The sequence below is a fragment of the Mesoplodon bidens genome (genome assembly GCF_964165515.1).
Source record: "Mesoplodon bidens genome assembly, chromosome: 3".
Lineage (NCBI taxonomy): Eukaryota > Metazoa > Chordata > Mammalia > Artiodactyla > Ziphiidae > Mesoplodon > Mesoplodon bidens.
Window position 1 is genome coordinate 39,558,587 of NC_138178.1, and position 24,543 is coordinate 39,583,129.

At 55.0% G+C, this 24,543-nt stretch overlaps 1 protein-coding gene across 6 annotated transcripts in view; it reads left to right on the plus strand.

Annotated features, from left to right (window-relative positions):
- Positions 1-13,307: 13,307 nt before the first annotated feature.
- NTRK3 (neurotrophic receptor tyrosine kinase 3) overlaps positions 13,308-24,543 on the plus strand; it is a gene marked incomplete at its 3' end in the record, with an annotated part of 367,342 nt that continues 356,106 nt past the window's right edge. For all 6 annotated transcript variants that reach the window (XM_081228488.1, XM_081228489.1, XM_081228490.1 and 3 more), the window contains exon 1: positions 13,308-13,598. In XM_081228488.1, coding sequence (XP_081084614.1) covers positions 13,351-13,598 — 248 coding nt within the window. In that variant the 5' untranslated portion in view covers positions 13,308-13,350. The remainder of the gene's footprint in view (positions 13,599-24,543) is intronic.

Here is a 24,543-nt window from a genome sequence, read left to right on the forward strand (position 1 = left end):
CCCCCACCCCAACCCCACCCCCGGCCCCATGGGCTCTGCTCCACTCCCAGGCCGGGAGCATGACGAGGGCCCCTGGGCTGGAGTTGCCTGTTATCTCCTTGCCGCTGACCCAGACGGAATCCACGCCTAGAGAGCCGCAGAGCAGGAAGTCCGACCTGGAGTGGGCAGGGCTCTTGAGCCCTCACCACCCTCCCTCACCGCCTCTGCTCCTGCCTTTCTTCCTCTAGCTTCACCCCGCCTGCATCCCCTCCCTCTTCTAAATCCTTGGCCTTACCTTCCTTCCCCTTATCCTGACAGCAGGGACCCTCCTCCCTGCTCCCATCCCTCTGTCCACTAGGTCCCACTGTCCCTAGCCACGTAGGAGGCAGGGCCTTGAGGTCAGACTGACTCAAGCTCGTGCCTGTCCTCACAGCTCGACTTCAGTCTCAACCTCTCCAAGCGGTTCTTCACCTGTGGAGGTCGTATCAGGAGAGCGAGCTCCCTGTGTGGCTGGAACTCCGCTGCCGCCTGCGCTGTGGGCATTGGTCACCTGCCCTCCCCGCCCCACTTCTCCCTGTTCAGGCACGCTCTTGGCCCTTCAGGGGGCAGGTCTCTCTGGCCGGGGAGCAGTGGGCAGCTCCAGGTGGTGTGGGACTCCTTACTGGGCTTCCTGGGATGCTGCTGGCCTTTTCAGTTGCCTCCCTGTCTCTCTTACAGGATAACAAGGCCATAAATCAGGAGCTGTCAGTGTTCATTTCCATCCTGGGGTGGACAGCATCCTCTCCTAGCAAGGCTCCAGGCCTGTCGGCGGAGGACCAGCCAGGGAGGACCACAGGCCAGGGCTTCGGGAGTCAGTTCAGGCCAGAGCCAGGCCCCAGGGGTTCCACAGAGCTGCGTGAGGACGAGCCAGCATGTGCCGTGACTCCCACATGTGTCCTCCTGTCAGGCCCACCCGTCTGGCCCACATCAGTCCTGGGTCAGAAACCATGAGCTACACACAGGTGGAGACTAGAACCTTCTCCCCAGAATGCCAGGCTGCTGGGATGAGACCCCTAGGCTTGCCAGGGACTGTCTCTGACAGAAATAGAGGAGGGAGTGTCTTCTACCAGGAGCCTCAGGGAGGGAGAGCCCAACAAGGGAAGCTGCCCCTGCTGTGTCTCCTTCTAGGGGCTGGGAGGGGGCCGGAAGCAAGGCCAGCTCTGAGAGAGTCAGCAAAGATAAAGAGGGATAACACAGAACTTCAGGACTTGGCAGGAGTGCCCTGAACTTCAGCCAGGACCCAGCTGGCTGGCTGTCCCAGCTGGGAGGAGTTTGTGAAATCCCTCAGTTTCAAACTGCCCATTTTACAGATAAGGAAAATGAGAGCGGGCAGTACCAGACTCGGTGACCAGCATCTTATTCCCAAAGCAGCTGCAAAGGATCTCAGTACACAGAACTGTGTACAGCGAACAGATGAATGAATGAATAAAAACAAAGGAAAGGATGGCTCTCCCCACCCAGAATTAACCTCTTCTTCATACCCCCTGCTGTTTGCTTCCCATCACAGGTGACAATCTGCTGTCCTCCTTGCCTGGGCTGGCAGACCCTGAGTTGCATGAGAACAGAAACCAAGTCTGACTTTCCCACGATCTTGCCTGGCCTGCGGGTTGCTCTCCGTCAAGTCTCGGGATGGTCCAGGGTTCTTCTTTATCATTCTCACTGGATCCATCTGAGGTGAGGGATCCTGGGAGTGAGAGGATATTCCCATCCTGCCCCACTTCAGCCCGAGTCAGCTGGAGAGAAACAGGCGGCCTTTCTGCTCATTGGCCCCCAGCATGGAGTCAGCAAATTGGCTATCCTTAGGAAAGGTCAGCTGAATCAGCCACCACCACCCCCCCACCCCAAGAAACGTGCTTGGTATTTTTAGAAGCTTTTGCTCCTGAGCTCAGCAGGAGGCACTCAGAGCCTTTGCCCAACCAACCCCAGCCCCTGCCCAGCCCCTGCCTCAGCCCCGCTATCTCACAGCTCAGGCTAGTGAAGGTAGCTGCCTCTGTGCAGAAGCTGATAGTCATTCAGCTAGGGCTGGTGGGTAAATTCTGACCTCCTTTAAACTGTATAATATGTGCCTGCGATCCCATCCACGTCACTGCCCCAAATCTATCTTGTGACCTTGAGAAAGTCACGTTCCCACATGATTCCCACCTGTACGATGGAGAGGTCATCATGTTTACCTGCAAATCCATTTTGCAGAGGAGGTGGGATAAATAGGAACCCAATAAACACCAAAAATTGCTGTATTCTGCTGAACTCTGGGAGATTGTTGTAAGGCCCGGGTGTGGTGGTATTGGAGAATTTTGCATTCCTTGGAGAAAGATGCTTAGAGAGATGATGTCATAAAAATCTGTCATAAAATGCTGTTGGGCTAAAAAGGTAGCTATCCGGTTGGGAAGAGAGGTTTGTGGTCCAGGAGGGGCCAGCTGCGTTTGGGACATGAGGTTCTGAGAGCTCTAGCCTAGAATCTGTTTTTTGTTGTTGTTTGTTTGCTTGTTTGCTTGTTTGAATGGCAAAATGGATGCTTTAAATAGAAGCCTTTGGCTCTGGTCCTAACTAGCTCTGTGGCCTTGGGGACATAACTTAGTCATCTTGGGCCTAATTTTTCTACCTATAAAATGACAGGGATGGGGGAGGAGGGGCTCGGACTAAATATGTGCTTCCGAAAGTGGTAAGTTTCCACCGAGGGTTTTGTGTCAAAACCCCAGGGGTCTCTGAGGGCCCAGTAGTAATACACATGACATGTACCTTCCAGGGTCACTCATTTTATTCCGTGGAGAGATTTTAAAACATTAGTTCACACCAAAACACACAGAGACCTACTAGGCTGTAGAATGACACACTCGCTCAAATTTTGAAAGTAACGTGAGACTTCAAAGAAATTTCATGCCTGCTGCAGCCCTTCCCCCAGCTCCTCCTTTCCCTCTGCCACCCGTGGTGAGGAGTTCATTTTCCTCTGGGCTTGGGGGCTCTTGTTGGAGAAACACCAGGCTGGTTGATCTAAGGTTTCCTTTTTTCAGATGTCAGCATTCTCTAATTATAATGTCTGCTTTATTATTATGATTATTATTTGGGGTATGTGTGCCAGAGGAGGTGGGGTTCATGATAAACCAACCTGACAGAAGACTACTGAATGTTTTCTTTCCTCTTTCCATAGTCCCAGGACTGGAAACTTCCAGTGAACTTAGAAGTTGAAGGGAAAGTGAACTGGCTTTCTCAGGCAGCAGGGATTGTTGGGAGAAAAAAGTGGGAGTCCGGAAGGAGGGTTGCTATTTAAGGTGTTCTATTCCGCAATCTTCCTATCTGAGAGCTAACAGATTAAAAGCACGGCTTCTAACCCAGTCTGGCACAAGGCAATGAAGATTCCCCCCAGCACCCCGTATTAAGCAGCCTCATCTGCACGGGCCCAGCAGCTGCGTTTACCACCCACCCACCCAGCCACGCCCCTCGGCCCCCACCTTCCTCCCCCCCTGCACATATATGTGCACGCCCAGCACAGTCTAAATGCTCGCCCACCCGCCACCCGGCTCCCCCGCGCTCTGTCCTCTTCCTCCCACCCCTCTGTCCACCCCTCCTGGCCCCCTCTCTCCCTTGCTGCCCACAGCCTCCCCGCAGGCTTCACGCACACACTCGTTCACCTCGTGGAAGATCAAAAATAAACTCTCTCTGGAACCTGTTCAAAGGCTAATGTGCATCCTCTCTTAATTATTGATTTGTTTATTACAGACGCTCGGGTAGGACATTCAATGCGGCCTCCGTGTCAAAGGGTCCACCTCTAGAATTCCTACCCTTTGCCAGGAGAAAGCTGGGGCAGCGATCTCCTCCTGGGGAGGGGTTAGTTGGGCATTAGGTGAACCCACCCATGAGGCAGGTGGCAGACTAATCATCCCCCGCTCCCCCCGACAAAGGCCGCCTGAGCCCCGGCCCAGCCCAGTGATCACAACTGGAGTCTTCCTTCCCTCTGTCTCTTCCCTTTCACTAGGGGAAGACAAGAAATAGGAGAGGGCTGTCAGGATGCAAAAGGGCAGTGTGTCCTAAGATGTCCCTCTCCCCTGCAGAGGAGCAGCCTCCCCTTTCCTCATCACCTCACCAGGGGCCAGTCTAATGTAAGCGGTGGCTCGGTGCAGTGGGTGTGTTGTTAGGGTTTAAAACCGGGCTCATACCACATACCAGCTGAGTGACCTTGGACGAGGGATGCAACCTCTCCAGTTTGGTTTTCTCATCGTAAAATGGAGTTTGTGAGGATTCAGTGAAACCGTGCCTATAAAGAGCATAGAAAAATGTTACATGTAGAAGCCAACGTGTTGTGGTTGCAGCCGTCACCATCTTCATGGTCAGCATCATTCTGCTCATCTTCATCCCTGGAACCCCAGGATCATAGGAGATGGCCTGCTACAATCCAGGGTGTAGCTCCCCTTTTAGTATGTGGGTGCAGCCTCTGGGTGGCCCCTGCTACATGTCAACACAGTGGGGCACAGAGCCTGGCAAAACCATTAAATCTGCAGGAAGAAGCTGGATCCTTCAGACCAGCATGCTGGGGAAGGTTGTCCAGCCCTGGGCGAGCAGAGGGCAGATCTGTCACTGTGTGCAGAGGAAGCACAGCCTCAGGCACACTGGGAAAGGGTCACGGCCATCCATCCACAGTGTTGGGCTCCTGGGCTCTCTTTCTTGGAGTCCTGAGGATGGCTCTAGATCTTGACACCAGGAAGAGGGCATCCAAGGGGAAGACCAAGTGTCCCCGCCTTTAGAGGGGCATCTGGCTTCTACCTGTTGGATGAACTCATGGTGTCTCCCAGGTCTGCCTCCAGGCTGGGTCTCTGGGACCCCCTCCCCAACACCGCACCCTCACCCCATAGCTCTGGGGGTCTGATCCCAGCTCTGGCTAAGGCGCACCAGGGCTGGTTGCACCTTCCCCACACAGTCACCTTCGTTCCATGTCCCACCCCCATCCCGGAACTCCCTGGGCTGGGCTTTTGTTTCCTCGGTTCCCAGGCAGTGCAGCTGGTGCTGTGGGCTGGGGAGGGGGTGGAGGATGTGGCAGAAAGCCCGTGGGAGGGAGCTGTCTCTTAGTTTCAAAGGCGAGCCTGGCTCCTCAGGCCCCACCCCCCATCATAACGCTTCCCCCAAATTCCCACACTGGTGTCTCAGCAAATAAGACTAATTTTTTTTTTTTTGATTTTCCACTTGCTCTTGATACCTACTTAAGTGAGTGTGTGTGTGCACTATTCCCAGTCATCATCAGCACCAGAGGAAATTGGAGCCAATTTGCTGATTTTTTGCTTTGAGTCCCCGGTATGCTGGCAATCTCTTCCTCTCTGGTCCTGAGGACTTTGAGGGGTCACCTCTTCAGCCCTCTGAGCTGCTGGAGATCTGTGCAGCTTATTTAAAGAAATAGAAGCCAGGTGGCTTCTAGCCAACAGGCAGGGCAGAATTTGTGAATACCCTAATATGGGGTCTGAACCACCTGGTAAAGGTTGGACCCCGCCCCCAACCTTAAAGGGAGAATAGAAAGAAAAAGAAAGGAAAGGATAGCTACTATATGCCAACCCCTGGGTTAGGTGCTTCACGTACATTTTATGATTGCATTCCCAAAACTACATCACAGGGGAGATATCCATGAACAATACCCAAGAGTACATTTTTTTTTAGGTGAGGAGGATGAGGCTCAACAAGGCGACATAATATGCCCAGGTCTCCAGCTAGCAGGTGCTGGAGCTGAGGTCTGAATCAGATTTGCCTGGGGCCGACCCCCAGGCTTTAGCTGCGCCTTTGAAGAGGGAACGTAATGTGTGGTGTGGATGGAAGCTGTTGCCTTGTGTTTCCCTCTCTCTGAGATCATCTGGTTGATAATTGCAGGCGGGTCAGGTATGAAATGCTGATGGAGTGTGCAAAGGTCCTGGGGTCCTCTGCCTGGTTAGCAGGAACCTGTGTCTGTCATCTGTGCAGTGTTCAATGTTCTTGAGGTGTTTTCATGTGTAACATTTTATTTGATCCTTGGGATCCTTGGGCCCCCAAGTTGTGGAGGAGAAAGTGGAGGATCAGAGAAGTTAAGTAACATGCTCAAGGTGACACAGCCCAATAGGCTTTTTTTTTTTTTTTCCGCGGTATGCGGGCCTCTCACTGTTGTGGCCTCTCCCGTTGCGGAGCACAGGCTCCGGACGCGCAGGCCCAGCGGCCATGGCTCACGGGCCCAGGCGCTCCGTGGCACGTGGGATCCTCCCGGACCGGGGCACGAACCCGCGTCCCCTGCATCGGCAGGTGGACTCTCAACCACTGCGCCACCAGGGAAGCCCCCCGATAGGCTTCTGATACTAAATGAGTGAAATTAGTGCAGAGCTGGGTCTGAAAGACAACGTTCTGTGAGTCTGAGCCAGGCCAGGGGAGGGTGTGACATGGGCTGCTTTGGTGAGAAGAAGGTGGAGAAAAGGGCACCATGGGAGGTGTTGAAGGCATAGCAGCAGCCTGGGTGCTGAACAGAAGTGGGCTGAATTGGTTAAGAAGGACAATGGGATATAGTGGGGCCCTGGAGCTGGGGAGAAGGGTAAAGCCTTTCTGCAGGACGGAAGCCACAGTAATGGGCTGCTGGGCCTGGGTGAGGGGGGCCTGGTGAGGGCCCAGGAAGTCTGGAATTGCCCTAGAAGCTGCTATTGCCAACTTTCTCCTGACTTTGGAGCTGAGAACAGGAGCTACTCATCTTTCTGTTCCTGGAAGCCCCTTGCTATTTGCCCAACCAGGGACAAGTCTGTAGCCGCAAGTGTAACTCTGGGGTGTGGAGGAGGGGGTGAGCTCAGAGCACCCACTTCTGTCCCAAACTTCTCTTGGGGGTACACATGGGGTTTGGGGCAGCAAAAGTGTACATTAAATCACCCCCAAAATGTGTGGTGTTTACTCCTGAGCTGGCATTGAGGTAGGTCCTGGCTCTCTCTTGGTTCTTACAGCTCTGGGGAAACAGACACCGAACCTTCATTTACAATGTGGACTCAGCAGGGGTTACCCCGCTAAGGGCAGACCAAAGCCAGCACCATGCTCTCCCACCTCGCCCCACTCCTGAAGGAGCAACAGGCTGGCAAAGGAACCAGAGAGGGCCGAAGGGTTTTTTCTCAATGGAGACATACCCCAGCTTGGACCAGCGCCTTCTTCTGCAGGGACCTGGGACTTGGACCCTCGCCATTCATGGCTCTGGGGTCTAGGCGTCTGGCTGAGAGCATCCATGGGCAAAGGCTGAGCTCCTCAGCCCAGCACGATGCAGGAACTTGCCAGGGGGCACTGCTCTGCACACATGCAGGATGAGCTTTATGGGGGCAGTGTTTTTGGCTGTGAGTGGACAACCAGTGCTGGGGCTTCCTGGCCAGGGCAGCAAAACCCTCTGGGAACCTCAAAAATGGAAAAATGAAGTTAACACTCACCAAGTACTTACAGTGTGTCAGGCACTGCTCAAAGTGCTTTACTGCATGATCTTACAATAACCTTGTGAGTTAGACGCTGTTAAACCCCTATTTTGCAGATGGGGAAACCAAGGCACAAAGACTTAAGTGCCTTGCCCAGGCTCAAACGCTAGTGGATGGTAAATTCAGTTCATGACACCTTATTTAGTCCCATTAGAGCTGCTGACTCTCTTGTCCCCAAGGTCAGAGCACCAATAGCCTGCATGATTTGGAGCCATACTCTAAAGGGGCTATTGACAAACCTGAATGCATCAGCAATGACCAGAGTGGGGAAGGACCAGAAAGCTGTGCTTTTGAAGTACAGGGCAGGAACTGAGGATATTTTGCTCAGAGAAGAGGTGGATGTGGGCAGCCTCCTGATTGGCTTGCAGAAAAGAGACAAGGTTTTCCCCTGGGCTTCTAGGTGGCAGCACTAGTACCAAGGGTGGAAGCTTCAGGGAGCCTGGCTTCATTCTTTCAAATTGAAGGCTTTTCAAGGAATAAAGCTATTTGAGGACAGAATGAGAGGCCTTGGGTGGTATGAGCTTCCTGTCCCTGAAGGTGTTCAAGAGGGAACAGGCTGGATACTTGGGGATGTTGTTGAGGGGATTTCTGCATCCAGTGGTGTTGCAGGTTGTTGGCGGGAGTCCTTTCCAGCCCAGAAACTCTATGAATCTGTCATTCTGGGTGAGTAGAATAAGTGGAGAATCACCTGGATAGCATCACTGGTCCCCTAAATGCCTCCAGACACTCCAACCAGGGTAGGAGAGGAGAAGCTAGGTATCCTTCAGGGAATCTTTTTTAATGGAACGGCGTGAGCAGTAAGGGGCTCTGACCCCTGGCAGGTAGTTCCAACCCCTGGCAGGTGTGTGCCTAAAATCTTGGGACTTAAATCTGGGTCCTGAGCTGAGACCTCCTGTGGTTGGATATTCCTGCTTCCTTGGAGCACCTTGGTGCTTGACTCTCTCTCTTCATGGGTGGGCTTACATTCTCCACGTACAGTTGAAATTCCCTCCTTGGCTCCGGGCCTTCTGGATACCATTACATCTTCTCAGCCTCCAAATGTGCCTTTTCCCTTTGCATCTCGAGTGAAGGCCACCCAGGAAACAGGATTTTCTTTGACCCAAGCCCAAGCCTGCCAGCACAGATACTCTTTGCAACAGCAAATTCTTCAGGGCTCAGTTTTCCCTTGGTCTTCTCCTGTGCTCCCCCCTCCCCACCCAGTCACCGCCCAGAATGGCAGTTCCCCTCCCAGCTCAGAGTTAAGGTGGTGGGTCCTATTTCTGTTCAAACTAGAAAGTTCTGCAGCATGGTTCTTGGATTTAGGCTGACATCTTAGGAGTAGGGCATGGCGGGTAAATCTGAAATGTCTGGGGTCCGGCCTGCATCCCAATAAAGTGGCCACTGACTCGGAGGTGTGGGTTCATTGGAAAAGGGGAGGTGGCTGGGTTAGAAAGGTAGACATGTGAGCAGCAGGCCAGCAGGGGTGGCACTGGGAGGTGATGGTTCCCGGGGCAGCGTCTCATTTGTTTTGCCTCCTGAGTCTCCACTCCCTTCTGCCTTTTCGAGGTGGCAGAAAATTTGGCTTTGGGGATATCTTATAAACACATAGTCAAGGAGAAATCTCAGGCGCTCATGCAGCTGGTATATGCCCTTTGGAATAAGATGTGTTCAGTTTCTCTAGATGTCAGGAAGGTTGGATCACTGTGCTCTGGAAGGCAGCCCCCATTCTGGCCTGACTGGTGGGCGACCACATCCAAATCTTAGTAATGTTCCTGTCTTCTCCATACCTCTGGTATCAGATGGCGACTGCTCAGCTGTAAAAGGTTTCTAAAGGTTTACTTACTGTTCAAAAAACTCTGCCCATTCCTGCTTCTTATTGATCAGCGTGGGATCCACTGGGAAGTTTCCTCCTTTCTAAGATGCCAGCTGTAAGAGATGGGAGGGATTATCCCCTGATTGGCAGGATGCTGAGCTGGGTCACGATCTCTCTAGGACCCAGTGACGGCTGGAGACTGGGAATCACGGTGATGTGACAGCCATTCTTCCTTGTCAACCAGGACATTCTTGCCAAGCAGACAAGACACCTCAAATGTTCTGTACCCCTACTGACCAAGAGGAGGGCGTCTATGACACTTTCTCCTGCCCCCTCATCCAGATCTGGCTGTTCTCAGAGGTTAAGAATTAATGGGGCTTCCCTGGTGGCCCAGTGGTTGAGAGTCCGCCTGCCGATGCAGGGGACGCGTGTTCGTGCCCCGGTCTGGGAAGATCCCACATGCCGCGGAGCGGCTGGGCCCGTGAGCCATGGCCGCTGAGCCTGCGCGTCCGGAGCCTGTGCTCCGCAACGGGAGAGGCCACGGCAGTGAGAGGCCCGCGTACCGCAAAAAAAAAAAAAAAAAAAAAAGAATTAATGAAGCATCAGGATATTTCCCTTGTGCTTGAAGTGAAACTTCACAGGTCTGTTTTTTGACAAGGTCCTTGCATCTGAAACACCCACTTTTTGTCACCCTGAATAATATTCTGAGAATCTACATCCCTGAAACCTCTTTTTTTCTCAACGATCCCTCCCACCCAGGTCCATGTAGAATCAGAGACTATTCAAGCTGGAAGGAACTATGGGAGTCATCTCAGTACTTCTCAAACTGTGGTGTGCTTATGAATCACCTGGGGAGCTTGTTAAAATGGATATTCTGGTTTAGTAGGTCTGGGGTGGGGCCTCGGATGCTACATTTCTAACAAGCTTCTAGGTGATGTGGATGCTGCTGGTCAGAGGGTCAGGCTTTGGGCAGCATGGACCAACCTAGTCATTTTACAGACGTGAAAGCTAAGGCCCAGAGGCTTAAGTGATTTGCCCGTGGTCCCAAACGAACTCTGCTCTTGCCACTCCCGGCCCATCATCTGCTTTAAAAAAGGCCTTACTCCTTGTAAGTTGCCACTTCCTGCTCAGGCTCAGAGCTCTAGCATAAACATAACATAATGTCCCATCTTAATTCCCATCTTACTGTCAGGATGAAAGTCTTCTTGTCCCATCAGGGCCTCTTGCTTCACAGCTGCATTTGTACCATCTCCAAAGGGGTTTTACAAGTTTTTAAATTTGTTCTGATTTATAGACGCCTCCACTTCTCTCCTGGAAGTGTTAAAAATCATTTCTTTCTCAAAAAAAGTGTGTTGGGCACCTTTAAGACACAACCATCTTAGTTCCAGGCTGGAGAACTGATGCTGGGCTAAATCCACATGGTGTATTGGAGTCTTTACTTGGGCACACACCTGCCAGGGGTTGGAACTACCTGCCAGGGGTCAGAGCCCCTTACTGCTCACTCCTGTCCATTAAAAAAGATTCACCCTGCTTATTGGAGTCTCCCCTGACATGATCTGAGAAAGGTTCTCTGTGTTTCTCTGCCACCACCTGCCACCTCCTGAAAAAGGCCAAGTGACAGCTTTGACTACACCTCAGTTTCCCTGATTCTCAAACATATTCCAGAGCCAATCACGGATTGGCACTTACGGTGGACTAAGGCTATCAGTGATGGCCTTGGGCCAATAGGAACTGGTCTGAGAGTCTAAGGAGGTCTCCCCTCTCTGTCCCCTCCTGCTGGTGGGAGGGCAAAATGCCAGTCTGGCAACAAGGCCACACTGGCAACAGGGGGTAAAAGTCTCACTGAGGCCAAGGGAAGGTGGAATGTAAGGGGGAATCGGGGAAACTGCCTTTTATAGACACGTGCTTTTCTTCCTTCCTTCCTCCCTCCCTTCCTTCCTTCCTTCTTTTCTTTTCTTTCTTTTTTTTTTTTTTGCTTCCAAGTTTACTCACAGCGACAGTGCCACTCGCAGGCGCCCAGCCAGTCTGTGATTGCGCCCGGGGCGGGCCGGTGGCCCCCCGCATACCCCTTCCCCCATCTTGCCCGCAAGTTGCATGACCTGCATCGGAATCCACAGGGGGGCGGGGGAGAATCCTTTCAGATGCTGGATGCAGTTGAATTCAGTGTGTTCGCTTCCTCGCCTGCCCTCCTCCAAGTCGGCGAGGAGAGCTGTGCTTTCTTCTGCGTGTGAATGCTGTAGTGTGTCTGCCTTCTCGGACTTCCCTAACCCTTTCTTTTCCTTTCCGGCAGCGAATGCTTCCGTGTTCTCAGCAAACATCTCACATCTGGCATTCTGACGTTTTATTAAAAAGAAATATCTCTACCAAGGCAAAAAGCGGGGACTCTCCTCCTCTCCCGACGGAAACTGAGCTCGCGTAGAAGGCTGCACCTGCTTTGCGCCCCTACCAGGAAGGGGTGCTTGTGTGGGAGGGAAGGAGGGAGGTCCTGCGCCCCCGAATCCGGAGAAAGCAGCCCGCCCGCCCCCTCGCCCGGCAGCCAGCTCAGCGCACCCGAGAGAGCCGAGCCCGAGAAGCCGGCCTCTGACGGTACTGGCCTGATGCTTGCCAAAAAATGCCCCTTGCATCTCAATTTCCCCGGCGGTTTCTCTCGCACGCGCAGCTCGCCTGGGGCCACCTCGGATCTGCAGCGCAGCCCTTTCGGCGCTAGTTCCTTCCTTCCTCGCTCCCTGTCTGCCCAAGGACGCAAAACCCACCGCCAAGAAGGCTCAAGGGGCGCGGGGGCACCAACCCAGCGGTGCCCCGCAGTCCCTCCCAGCCGATCCTAGCTCCCGAACTCTCTATTACGGGAATGAGTGTCACTGAGACCGAGGACCGCGCGTCCGCGGCCCCGGTCCCCGGCTCTGGGTGCCTCTCTGGGGGTCCTGTGTGCTCCTGCACCCCCGATCGCCGTCTTCAAGCCAGTGCCCCCCACCCAGGCTCGGGAACGCTCCCCGATCACCTCGGCCGCGTTCATTTCACTTCCTCTCGCGGTCCGGATTGCAGCAAAACCGGGCAGCGCGAGGGCCAAAAAGTGGAAAGGAGAGCGCCTTTCCGCGTCGCCCCGCCAGCTCTCCAAGTCCCCCTCCCCAGTCCAGACCCTCGCAATCCCAACTGCAACTTTTTCCCTTCCTTCTTGCTTTCCTCTTGGCTGCGGCGAGCGGGCGCCGGGCCGCTAGGCTTGGAGCGGGCGGGCGGGCGGCCGCGCGGCTGCGGGTGGCTGTGCGGGCGAGAGCCGCGAGCCGGCGAGTGGGTGGGTGGGTGGGGAAGGAGGAGGGGAGAGGGCGGGCGGGGAGAGAGAGGGTTGTGGGGAGGAGTGGGAGAGGGAGGGAGGGGGGAGATTCCGCTCTCTTGCCGCTCCCAGCCGGGGCGGGGGGAGGAGGCCGAGAGGAGGGAGGGGAGGAGGGTGGGGGAGAGAGGGAGGGAACCGAGGAAGACGCTCGGATAACCCGTGCGTTTCGTAAGGCTTGGAGCACTTGTACATTTCTGCAGGCGCGCAGAGAGCCATTCACGGCGGCTGCTGCAGCTCCGACCGCATCTTCCTCCTCCTCCTCCGGGCGCCGGGTGTGTGGATGTGTGAGTGTGTGTGAGTGTGTGTATCTTGCAGGTGTGTCCGTTTTAATTCTGCCCAGTAGGTGGGACTTGGTGACTTTAGCACCATATTTTCCTTTTCCTTTTTTTTTTTTTTCCTTTTTCTTTTTTTGCCTCCCCACCGTCTGTTGCAACCCTGCAAAGTCTCGGAGTCGGAGAGCGCGGCTCGCTTCCCGAGCCCCTGGACCCGGCGAGCCGGCGAGCGCAGAGCCGGCCACCATGCCAGGCAGACCGCGCCACTAGGCGCTCCCCGCGGCTCCCACCCAGCGGCGGCGGCGGCGGCGGCGGCCGCGATGGTTTCAGACGCTGAAGGATTTTGCATCTGATCGCACGGCGTTTCAAAGGCAGAGGCCCCCCTCCCCCTTCCCCCCTCCCTCGCCGTCTTTGTTTCCTTCCCCCCCCAGCTCTCCCCACTCCCCCCACCCCACCCCCCTCTCCTCTCCTCCTCCTCTTTTTTAGAAGCAGCGATCGGAGATGGATGTCTCTCTTTGCCCAGCCAAGTGTAGTTTCTGGCGGATTTTCTTGCTGGGAAGCGTCTGGCTGGACTATGTGGGTTCCGTGCTGGCTTGCCCTGCAAATTGTGTCTGCAGCAAGACTGAGATCAATTGCCGGCGGCCGGACGATGGGAATCTCTTCCCCCTCCTGGAAGGGCAGGATTCAGGGAACAGCAATGGGAATGCCAGCATCAACATCACGGACATCTCAAGGAATATCACTTCCATGTAAGTCAGGCGGCCGCTCCCCAGCCCGCCTCTCCCCTCGCTCCGCGTCTCCCTCTCGCCCGCCCGCCGACCCGCAGGGCGCGCGTCAGGCTCGCTGGCCCTCCGCCCGCCCCAGCTCGCCGCTGCCCACTGCCCGCCGCCCGCCGCCCGCCGGGCGCGCGTCAGGCTCGCTCTGGCTCGGGAGATGCTCTCGGGCTGCGTATTCCAGGTGACTCCGGCCTTGGCGAGGCGTGATCTAGCGATGCGTGTGTGTGCCTCTCCCCCGAGAGAACCCCAGCCGGCCGGGGCACGCGGGGCCCGGCTCCCGCCCCCGCCCCCAGGCGCTGCGGCTCGTTTCGAGGGTGCGAATCGGGTTCTTTGCCCCCCACTAAATAGCAACAGTTTGGCCACGCTCAAGTGGAATAAAGTAGACGAGGTTCGATTCCCCGGCAGCGGCGCCGGCAGCGACAGCGGTGGCGGCGGCAGCGCTTAACCGGGAGGGAAGGTGACAGGGACTGCTCGCGATCCAGCCCAGAGGTTTAACTGTTTCCTTTTGGAAACAGCAAAACACGCTGTCAAGTAAACAAGTTGGGAGTTGGCTGCTCGCAGGGAGACTTTGGACATGTCGAGGCCGTCATGGACGCCTACCTCTTCCCTTTCCTTCTCGCCCGCCCTCTCCAACCCCATTTTGGGCATTTCCGAGACACCCCCCACCCCCCCGCCCTTTCCCACCCTCATCTGCATCTGGGCGCCTACAGATCCTGTTCCTGTTTGAGCTTTGATAACTGTTCCAGTAATTCCGAGTCAGGATGGTGAAGGGAGGAGGGAAAGCTTGCGTGTTTTGGGGATGGGGCTTCTTATACGATCGTGCAGATCCGTTTATTTGGAAAATTGAACTCTGACTAGCATTTGCTTGGTTCTACCCTGTCTGAGTGAGACCTGTGGTGGCCTGCTCTTCCGCCTACCCCCGCCCCCCGGTTATTTTTCTTCGGCAGGGATGGGGGTTAGAAGCATGGGCGGAGAGAGAGAGCCTGTCCAGATTATCTTCCACTGACCTCAACCCGGTGAACCCCATCCCACCCTGCCATCCACAGAAGGGTGTGGATGGCACTGGGAGTGTTCAGGGGGTAGCTCTCACCTGTCTCCCCTCAAGGTCCCCACCCCTTGGAGACCCCTGAAGTGGGTGGGATGCTGAAAAGGGTTGGCACTGAAGTCCTGGCTGGGGTCTGAGGCAGGCATTTGGGCAGACTCAAGAGGGGCTGGATTCTGCCGTGGGTGCTGCTCTCCTAGGCATCAGCTCTCCCTTCACCTTGGCCCCAGTGCGATGGGGCTGTAAAGCCTGGAGGAATTGCAGTCCTGCTCTCTCCAAAGCCCAGCAGCCCTCTTGGCTTTATGGAGACTCTGCTCATGTTCTTGCAGCTAACAGTTTGAGAGAAGTGTGCAGCCCAGGAGGTGTCCCTGACTCCTGGCCCAGGAGACAAGCTTGACCCATATCTTGGCTCGACCGTTCACCCCCTCACCACCTTCAGCCCAGCTGGCCTGGGGTGACAAGATAAACAGCCGAGGGTGGGGTGGAGGGGAGGGCAGGAGAAACAGGATGGACCCAATGCAGCCTCTCCCACCTGCAGGCCACAGCATTCCAGCATCCCCAAGGATGCAGCCAGGAGGGTGGGAGTGAGATTGTCAGGCAACCTCTGCCTTGGACGTGCACGGAGGGGTGGGGGTAGGGGTGTGTGGGGGAGGGAGGGGGGAGCCTAGCAGTGGGTCCAGGAGCTCAGGAGCTGGACCTAGGGATTTCCAGGGGATCGGGTGGGCCAGGGGTTGGAGAGACGGTGCCCCAGGTGCCTAGTGCAGGTCTCTGGGAGCTGGTAAGCCTCAGCCAGCTTGTTCTCTGTTCCAAGGATGTGTGTCCCTGTAGGAAGCCGGTGGGAGGTGGGGAGGGTCACAATCACATAGGCTCCTTATGGCCAGGCAGAGGTGTCCCCCCTCTGAAAAGAAAGCTAGGGGAAGCAGTCTGATAAGGAAGAGTTGGGTTGAGCTTTCCAGGCAAAGGGTCCAAGGTGGGGCTGCTGGGAAGGTAATGATGGGAAGGGATGGGGTGGCTTCTTGTCCCCTTTGCCACTGAAGGACCCCAGAGGGGCAGCTGGGGCAGGTAATCCGGGAGTAGATTGAGAGTTCCTCTGTGTGTGTCTCCATCCTTGTTTCAGGACTCAGACGCTTTGCCAGGAAGTCAGGACTCCTTTCCTTGAATCCACCCCAACACCTAAGAGCCAGGGAACTGGATTCCCACTGGAGCTGTGCCGAGTGGCAGGTGGGGGAGGGTCAGAGGTCATGGGTGGGATGACCCTTCCTCATCCCATCTTCTCCCCAGTGCCCTGTTATATCTATGGCTGGTATTGACCGAACTAGGGCAGGGCCCAGCCTTCTGTCCTGGAGGCAGAGCAGAGAAGGAGGGGAGTCCTGCCCGCCCTGGGAAGCAGGTGTCATCTGTCTTGCCTCATGATGGAGGCTCAGGCTGCAAAGTAACTTTCCTGGGGGCACATAGCCCCAGCAGTGAGCCAGGCTTAGACCTTTGTCTGTTGGACCCCAAAACCCAGGTCCCCCACTCTTCAGGGCTACCCATGGACGCGGGCTGGAAGGAGGGGCTTGAGGACAGAGAGGAGCCCTCCAGGCAGAGGGGGGCGCCTTCCTTTAGTGGGACCTGGAGGTGGGGTTTCAGTCCAAGCCCGGGCGTTGCTGAAAAGGAATGTGTTCTTTAGATTTCTGATGCTATCAGAGATTTGGAGATCAAGGGGTCCCCCAGCCTTCCATCGGCCTGAAGCTCTTGATGCTGGTGTATGTCTGGGGGTGCAGCTTGGGCAGACTCTGGGGGCCGAGGAAGAGGCTGGGGCAGAAGCTGGAGTTCCAGCGGGCCTAGCTAAGGGAACCTGGGGCGACCGCCACCCAGCCACCCTCCTGTTCTTGGGGCTGTGGACTCCTGAGGTCTCTCCCTCAGGTGCTGAACTGATCCCCCCTGAGTTTTCAGAGGGACCAGAGATTCCCTGTGGTCCTTCCTCTCAGGGGTGGCATGTGCGGTGGCTCCTGTGTCCCCATCGGAGGGCGCCTCTGATGGGGTAGGTGGCTCCCCATCAGTATCCGGAGGAAATCAGCTGCAAGACCTCAGGACAGAAGTGTGGGTCTCACCTCCGCCCCTCCCAAAGTGCCCTCCCTTTTGGCCTCTTTCTGTTCAGGAGGCCGATCCCTCTGCCATTGGAGCTCTTGACACACAGTAACCTTACCTAGAAGGGTCCATGTGCGGCCGCACCCAGCCAGGCTCTGACGTCACAAAGGCAGAAGGGTGGTGGCTGGGAGGGGGGCAGTCTGGCGTCTCTAGGCCAGGCCTGCCTGGGGTTGGGTTGGAGTAGTGCATCCTTGGACTGCTAGAAAGAAAATCCAGGGGGAGAAGATGACATCGCTGGGCTGGGTGTTCCTGGGCTTGTGAAGACCGTGGGCTCTTGGCTAGGACCCTGAGCTGCCAGCTGGGTCTCCACATGAGCCACCACAGGGTCCCTGGTGTTTACAGCACTCTGGTCCCTTGATTTCCCCTGTCTTCCCTGCAGGCCCTCCGCTGGCTGGGTGAGGGATCATTCGGGGCTTTGGCTGCTGTACTGACTTCTTGATTCTTAGCCTTTCTAAGGGTCAAGGGGAGAGCCAGCCTTGACAATTACCAGTGAGAGCTGGGCTGCAGGCAGGGGTGTGAGCCAGGCCCCAAGAACATCATAGGGTTCCATCAGGAGCCCCCCACATTGGGGCTAGGCCTGAGGGAGGGAGGTAGAGATGTGAAGGGCCTTTGAGGTGAGATTTAGAAGGGGAAGTGGTTATAGCCCTGGGGAAAGAGGTACTTCCAGGATAAAAGCTGGGGACCCTGGACTGAAGAGGCCCTGAGATTTTGTATGGAGGCCAGGCTGTTGGTGGGTGGATTCCAGGTGGATCCCCTGGAGGACCCTCCCTGGATCCAGAATCCTCAGCCCAGGTCAGTCTTCCAAGGCACAGCCCGAAGCCCAAGGCATCAGCTCTGCAGCTCCAGGGGACCTGAGCACGTGATGGGTTTGGGTAAAACCAGCCCAGCCCGGCCCTAGCTCTGAGAGTTCTTGGCCTGGCTACCGAGGGGTGAGCATGCAGCCTGGGAGTCAGCCCAGCATCCTGCAAGAGGCTGACCACTCTCCTGCGAAGCGGAAGCGGAAAGAATGGCTGTGAAGAGGGACAGGCCTGACACCCGCTCCCCTGGGCAGCTCTCCATCCTTGCCTTACCTGTCCCTGGAGGCTGACTCCTTCTCTCTGACTGTAGGAGTGGACAAAGGCCTCCCTTGGGCTGGCCTTTGCCAGTATCGTGGCATCTCTGCTGCTGCCTGGGCTGGGGTCCCCACGTAGAGGGCTGCATTCAGTGGACTGTACTGGGATCACAGACACCATCTCCAGCCTCCCTTTGGGGCCTCCAGTTGGCCATTGGCAGGGTAGGATTAGAGAAAGGGATGAGACACACGAGCCCCACACCTAGATTTACCCTTTATCCTCTGTGAGCCACAGTAGAAGACTGTAGTATTTCTGAGCCTGGAAATTCAACTGTGAATTGAGGCCATGGAGCAGTGTCCTTTCCAGCTCAGACATATGCCATCCCGGGGCCCAGGGAACATGCCCAAGGAGGCTCTGCTAGGCCACTTCTAAGGGCACCATCCCTGGGCTTGGTGCTGACCCTTGTGACGCCACCCAGAGGAAGACAGCAGGCGCTCCCTCGCTGGCCATTGGCCACTGGCCATTTTCCCTTCGTTCCTTCCCCTTCCACCTCTAGAGGACTCTGGGCCACCCAGTTTGGAGTCCACTGTCCAAACCAAGTGCCACCCCTAGCAAGAATGCGCCGAGGCCTGCAGCTTCCCGTTAGAGGCTGGACACCGAGCTTCGTGGCCCGCCCCCATGCCCCCCATGTACCGTGAGCTCAAGGCAGGGAGATGTCCTTCTGCAGGGTTTCAGCTCATTGCCAGAGCAGGGGCCTCTGCTGGGTGTGAGAAGAAAACGTTGGAGCTTCTATTTCAAGTTATTTTTGTTGAGAAGAGGGAATATTTAATGTTTAATATATGAATCGAAGAAGTATAAGCATATAATTTAATAAATAGGAGTGTTTGGGGGTTACGAGATGAATTTTTATTGCTAAAGCATGCAGAATCAAAAAAGCTTGGTGCCCAATGTTGTCGTGGCTGGAAGGGCCTGGGCTTGAGAGGGAGCCAGGTTGACAGTAGGAGGGGTGGTCCTGAGGCCCCTGGCTCCCCTTCATGGCTCTGTTCCTAGGAGGGGTTGATGAATTGGGAGTGGGGGCAGGGGCATGTGAGGAGGGAGCAGTCTGGGTGGCAGAGGGGATCAGGATTCCTAAGCACCCCTAGTCCCAGGGCCAGGCCAGTTCTCAAAAGACGGTCCCTAGTAGCCCTCTGGGTCCTGCCCTTTGTCCCTTGTAGCACATCCTTCACCTCCATGAATCCCTCCCCCCCGCCACCCAGTTCATGTCTTCCTGCTCTCCAGTTTACAGTTGTTGTGTTTATTATTTTTTAAATTAATTAATCTATTTTTGGCTGCGTTGGATTTTCGTTGCTGTGCGCAGGCTTTCTCTAGTGGCAGCGAACGGGGGCTACTGTTTGTTGCGGTGCGCGGGCTTCTCATTGCGGTGGCTTTTCTTTGTTGTGGAGCACAGGCTCTAGGCGCACGGGCTCAGTAGTTGTGGCTCGCGGGCTCTAGAGCGCAGGCTCAGTAGTTGTGTCACACGGGCTTAGTTGCTCCGCGGCATGTGGGATCTTCCCGGACTAGGGCTCGAACCTGTGTCCCCTGCATTGGCAGGCGGATTCTTAACCACTGCGCCACCAGGGAAGTCCCTGTTGTGTTTATTTTTGCCACAGCTATTTGAAGTACCTAAGCAGGGATTATTAGCCACATTGTCCCGATAAACAAAACAAACAAAATAAAGAACAGAACTTGAATCCCAGTGGTTGAGTGTCTCACAAAAGGAAAGATCCAGAAGGGTCTTGAGGCTCCTCCTCTGATGCTCCCTTCATGGCCGCTCTGGTGTCCTGGACTCCATTCTCTCCCCGGCGGTAACCCTGTAGCTGGATACCCTCTGGCTGTTGGGGACGGAGAAGCAGACTATCTTCATCCAGAAAGTTCCTTCTCTCCCAAGGGGCAGCGCTATGGGAGCGGCCCATCCATGAGGGCCTTGTGGAGGGCAGCTGAGTGGCCTGGCGGTTGGGTCTAAGCGTGGCCTGATTGGAGGCTGGACTCGGTCCCCCAGATCTATCGATGAGCAACTGAGCCCTCAGCTCAAGTCGTCTGTCATCCCCTGAGCCTTACTGGCCTCCACTTTGGGAAACCCAAACCCTCCTGGGGGCCGGGCATGCTGGCAGCTCCTCTTTGATGGACTGGACATCAGACCATCAGGAATGAAGACTCCAGATTCTCAGTGCTCAGTGGAACTCCCATGAGGATCCTCAGATTTCTGCCTACTACCCCCGAGAGCAGGGCTCCCCGGGAGTCAGAGCTGGAAGGGACCCCTGCAGTCAGCTCCTCCCTCACCTTACCTGCGAGGGTCCCAGGAGAGGCGCAGAGAGAGGCGGGGACTTGGGGGTCCTCGGGCTGCTGGAGGATGTCCCTGCCCAGATGGCAGCACCGCCTTCTCCTACTCGGCTCTGGCACCCTTTCTGGGCACTCTGTCAAAGCCAGAGCCTCGCCCATGACAGTGTCTCCCTCTGGGGCAATGATTCCAAATCTGGGGTCCCCAGAGGCAGCAACTATGCAAGGCTGGCAGCCCCAGGGCTCTTCGCAGCCTGCAGCCCATGCCAATTAAAACTGCTCTTGGCGAGGGCTCTGCTGAGCTCTATTTACACACAGGGCTCAGGGATCTGTGGGTGCAGCCAGTTTGGAGCCTGTCCTTTCTAACTTCACTTCTGCCCCTGTTTCCCCATCTGGCTTGTCCCATCGTAAGTGTCCCCTGTCTGGGTGGTGGAAGATTCAGGATTCTGTCCCCAGACAGAATCATCCAGCAGGGAGAGGAACCTGTCCCCAGCAGCTCCTCCAGACCTGGCCTTTTCCTAGCTTTGAACAAACCCCTTCCCTCTTCTGGGCCTCAGTTGCCTTCTCTGTGAGATGAGGATAATAATAACAACTACCTTTTAGCAGCACTCTGAGGGTCAGTGGCCTGTGTCATGCCGGGTAAAGAGAAAGCTGTCGATACATGATAACTCATGGCAGCTAGCATTTACTGAGCACTTACTATGTTCCAGACACTGTTCCAAGCACTTTGGAGGTAATATAACCCATTACGGCCTCACACCAACCCTAGGAGATAAGTACTATTATTCGTCCCATTTTACAGATGGGGAAAATGAGTCCAGAGGTGGAATGTGACTTGCTTCATTTCACGAAGCCACTCAGAGGAGTCTGACATTTAATGTTAAGCTCCATTGCCTATACTCTTTCTCTATATTCTTATGCATGTGGATATATACTGCTATACACACACATTCACGAATCTATGACCATCAAGATAAATTAATAATAAAATAAAAGGGTAGACATGAAGGTCTAGGAGGATCCCTTATTTTATAACATTCCAGTTCCCTAGCTGTGAATTCCCCTGGCTGGGGTTGGAGAGGAAGGCAGATGAGACAGTGGTGGGTCTGGTGTTGGCCAAGCAGCCCTGGCCAGCACTGTCAAAGCCAGACTCTAATGATGGGGAGGCTTGGGGTCTTCCTGACCTGTTCCTAACAGCAGCCTCCCATGAGGCTCGTCCCACCCAAGCCCTCTCCCCAGGCCTCGTTGACCACCCCATAGCATCCTGGTTTCTGAGGTCAGGTCAGCTCCCCCAGGAGACCACGTGCCAGCTGAGGCTGACGAGTATTCAGGAAGCTGGCGGCTGGGCCCCAGCCAGCTCCACTCTGGGCTGAGACACGGTCAGCAGGACTGTGTCCCCAATTGCCTATGGCCAGAGAGAGCCTGGATGGGAGAATAGAGGGCAGGTTGGCTTCTCCCAGCTCGAGTTTTGGAGTTCCAAGGCTGCCACTGGATGTAGAGCAGAAGGGGGATGTCTGATGTGTCCACCTAGAGCTGGAAGCGGATATTTAGAGCGTCTTTCCTGGAGGGTGAATTCTAGTTCTTCCTGGCCCTTCTCTTCCCTCCTCCTCAAATGATCAGCCTTTACTCCTCTCTACCCTTCCTCTTTGCTCCATCTCTCTTCCCCCCTTGCTCAGGGAAGCTCCATCTGTCTCTCCATAGGGATGAGCATGGGGGATGGCTACAGCTGTCCCTGCAGAGAGAGCTGGGGTACGCAGCAAAGTGCTACGATTGCAGGGCAGGAATTTGTGGAAACACCCCATTTTGCTGCTTCTTGGCTGGAAGAGTTCACCACATCCTAGAGCCTCTCTGGCCTTGGTTTCCCCTTCTGGTATTTGGGGTCACCTCTGGGAATTGGAGTTTATCTCCCTCTCAGGGTCACTGTCAGATCAGGGTGATCACATACTCGATGGGTTCCTCAAGCGGTAGGGCACCATGTTGCTTATTTACATTTCTAGACGTCTGAGAGAGTTTTTGAGTTAGGAAAAAGATCAAGACTTTGAACCATAAATCATCTGACCTGGAAAGGGGCTCAGAAATAATTGGGGCCAAACCCAGTTTTACAGAGAAGGAACCCAAGGCTCCAGAGAGGTGAATGGACTTGACTCAATCACCCAGCGAGTTCCTGGCACAGTGGGACCAGAACGCCTCTGAGGCCGCCTCCCCAGCTGGTGTGGCTCTCATCCTCCCGCCCTCTGCAAGCGTCTGCTCTGGGGCTGAGGGATCTGGGCTCTTCCAGAGGCAGGGAAAGGAGCCCTTAGCCTCCTGCAAACAGAGAAGGAGCAATCTTAGATGCGCAGTCCTAATCTGGGCTGCTTCCCGCGGTAAAGTGGGCTGTGTGCGCGCATCTGGAGGCGTCTTTGCGCACCCACAACTGCACCTCTTCTGTGTTCCACGCACATCACGACTGAGGTCTCCCGTAAACAAGGCCTGAAGCCTTTGGCTTCCTGCCTACAAAGATCGTCTGCGTCTAGACTCCTGGTGACCACCAGAGGGCAGTGCTGCGCACGAGACTGACCGAGGCTGGTGGTGGCTGCCTTCCCTGGGAGCTGGGGATGCGGCTCCAGTGTGGTGAGATGTGCACCGGCTGACCTGGCTTTCAGAGCCTTTTTTGAGCCACGGCTGAGCAGGAAGGTCAGCTCTCCCCTAGGCTGGGCCTCTCGCAGCCCTCATCATGGGGTCCTGCCTCCATCATGTCTGCAGCCCAGACATGTGAGTCTCCTGCACCTGAGCTTCCCAGGAGGCAGCTGGGAGAGTGCCCTGGGTGACCAGAAGTGGGCTGGAGTGCTCTCCTTCCCACCAAGTTTGTCTCAGCTGCAGCAGCAGGAGGGGTCAGTGCATCTGCACGAGGGTCATGGAGATGAATGAACGGGACATCGTTCCTGCCCAGGAAGATAAGTCTTGATGGGGACACAGAGAAGTTGACAGACAGCTACACTGCAGAGTTAGTGTCATGGGAGCTTTATGAACTCCCTCAGGCCATTTGATATGCCGGTCCAAGCGTGGAGGCATCTCTCCCCTCTCTCTCCCCGCTGCCCCCGACCCCAGCCATGCCAAGCTTGGTAATTACTTAGACACCAAGTAGCTGCTCAGGAAGCACAGGGTCCTGATATTTACCAGACGTGAGAGCTTGGTGCTGTCTCTCACCCTCTCTAGACCACCTCTGTTCTCAGAGACACTCATCTAAATTGATGGGTATCAAAGTGCCGTGCAAACCAGGGTCCTGAACCCTGCCTGGACTGGCTAGTTTTGACTGTTTCCTTTCTGTGCATGCTTTGAGCTCTTCTCTGACTGTTCCAAGCAGTCTCGTATTTGAGCAGGTGCTGTCTTGTTCTTTGTACTAGTTGGTTCATGAAGGAGCCTTGTCCCCCTAACACAGCTATTAGTTTTGGAGACAGGATCTCCCTCTTTTTTAGTGGGTCCTGAGCTCTCAGATCTGGGGACTGCAGCTCTGCCCTGAGGGCCATCCCATGGCTGCTGGACCCAGGGCTGCAGGTGGGACCCTCTGTTGTGGTCAGTCTTTTCCCACCTACTTATTTCTGATACTTTTTTGAGGCTGCTGATCCCTGAAGAACAGGGATGAACATAACATTTATGGCTGTCCTACTAGGCTGGAGATCATTTGCGTAGACAACCTTGCTTATGGATGGCACCTACTAAATGAAGCTTGAGTTCACAACTCTGCCTCTTCCCAGCTGTGTGACCCTCCTGGGCTGGATACTTTTTTGATTTCCATTCCTCATCAGAAATAATACTGGGTTATTTTAAGATTTTGATGAGAATGTGCACTCCTGTCTGTGTGTGTAAAATTCTTAATGCTTGTGTGTCTCTCCCTCTCGTTTTCTTCCTCTTCTCATTACCGCCCTCCAGAACATCATTCCCACAGGTGTGGTTACTTTTTATGACCCTCATCTGTTCTTCCCGAGTCCAGCCTCTCCTACTTCCAGCTCATCCTCCACATCTTGACAAATTAATCTTTTAAACCAAGGTCTTCCATTAGAACTATTCCTGGGCCCCAAGACTTTCAATGGTTCTTTGCCTCAAAGGCAACTCAGTGTCATAGGAAGAATAGTGGCTTCTTTGGCCAGACAACCTTCCGTTTAAATCCTGGCTCTGCCCCTGTGTGAGCTTAGGCAAGTTACTTAACCTCTCTGAGTTTCTGTCTCTTCATCTGAAAAACTGGGCTAACTAGATCTGTCTTCCTGGAGTAGTTGTGAGGATTAAATGAGATTATAGTAAGTGCATGGCATATGATGGGTGCACAGAGGCCAAACTGGCAAACGGTACAATAGGAATCTCTCAGAGGTGAAGGGCAGGGGCGTTTCTGGGTCCTTGAAGA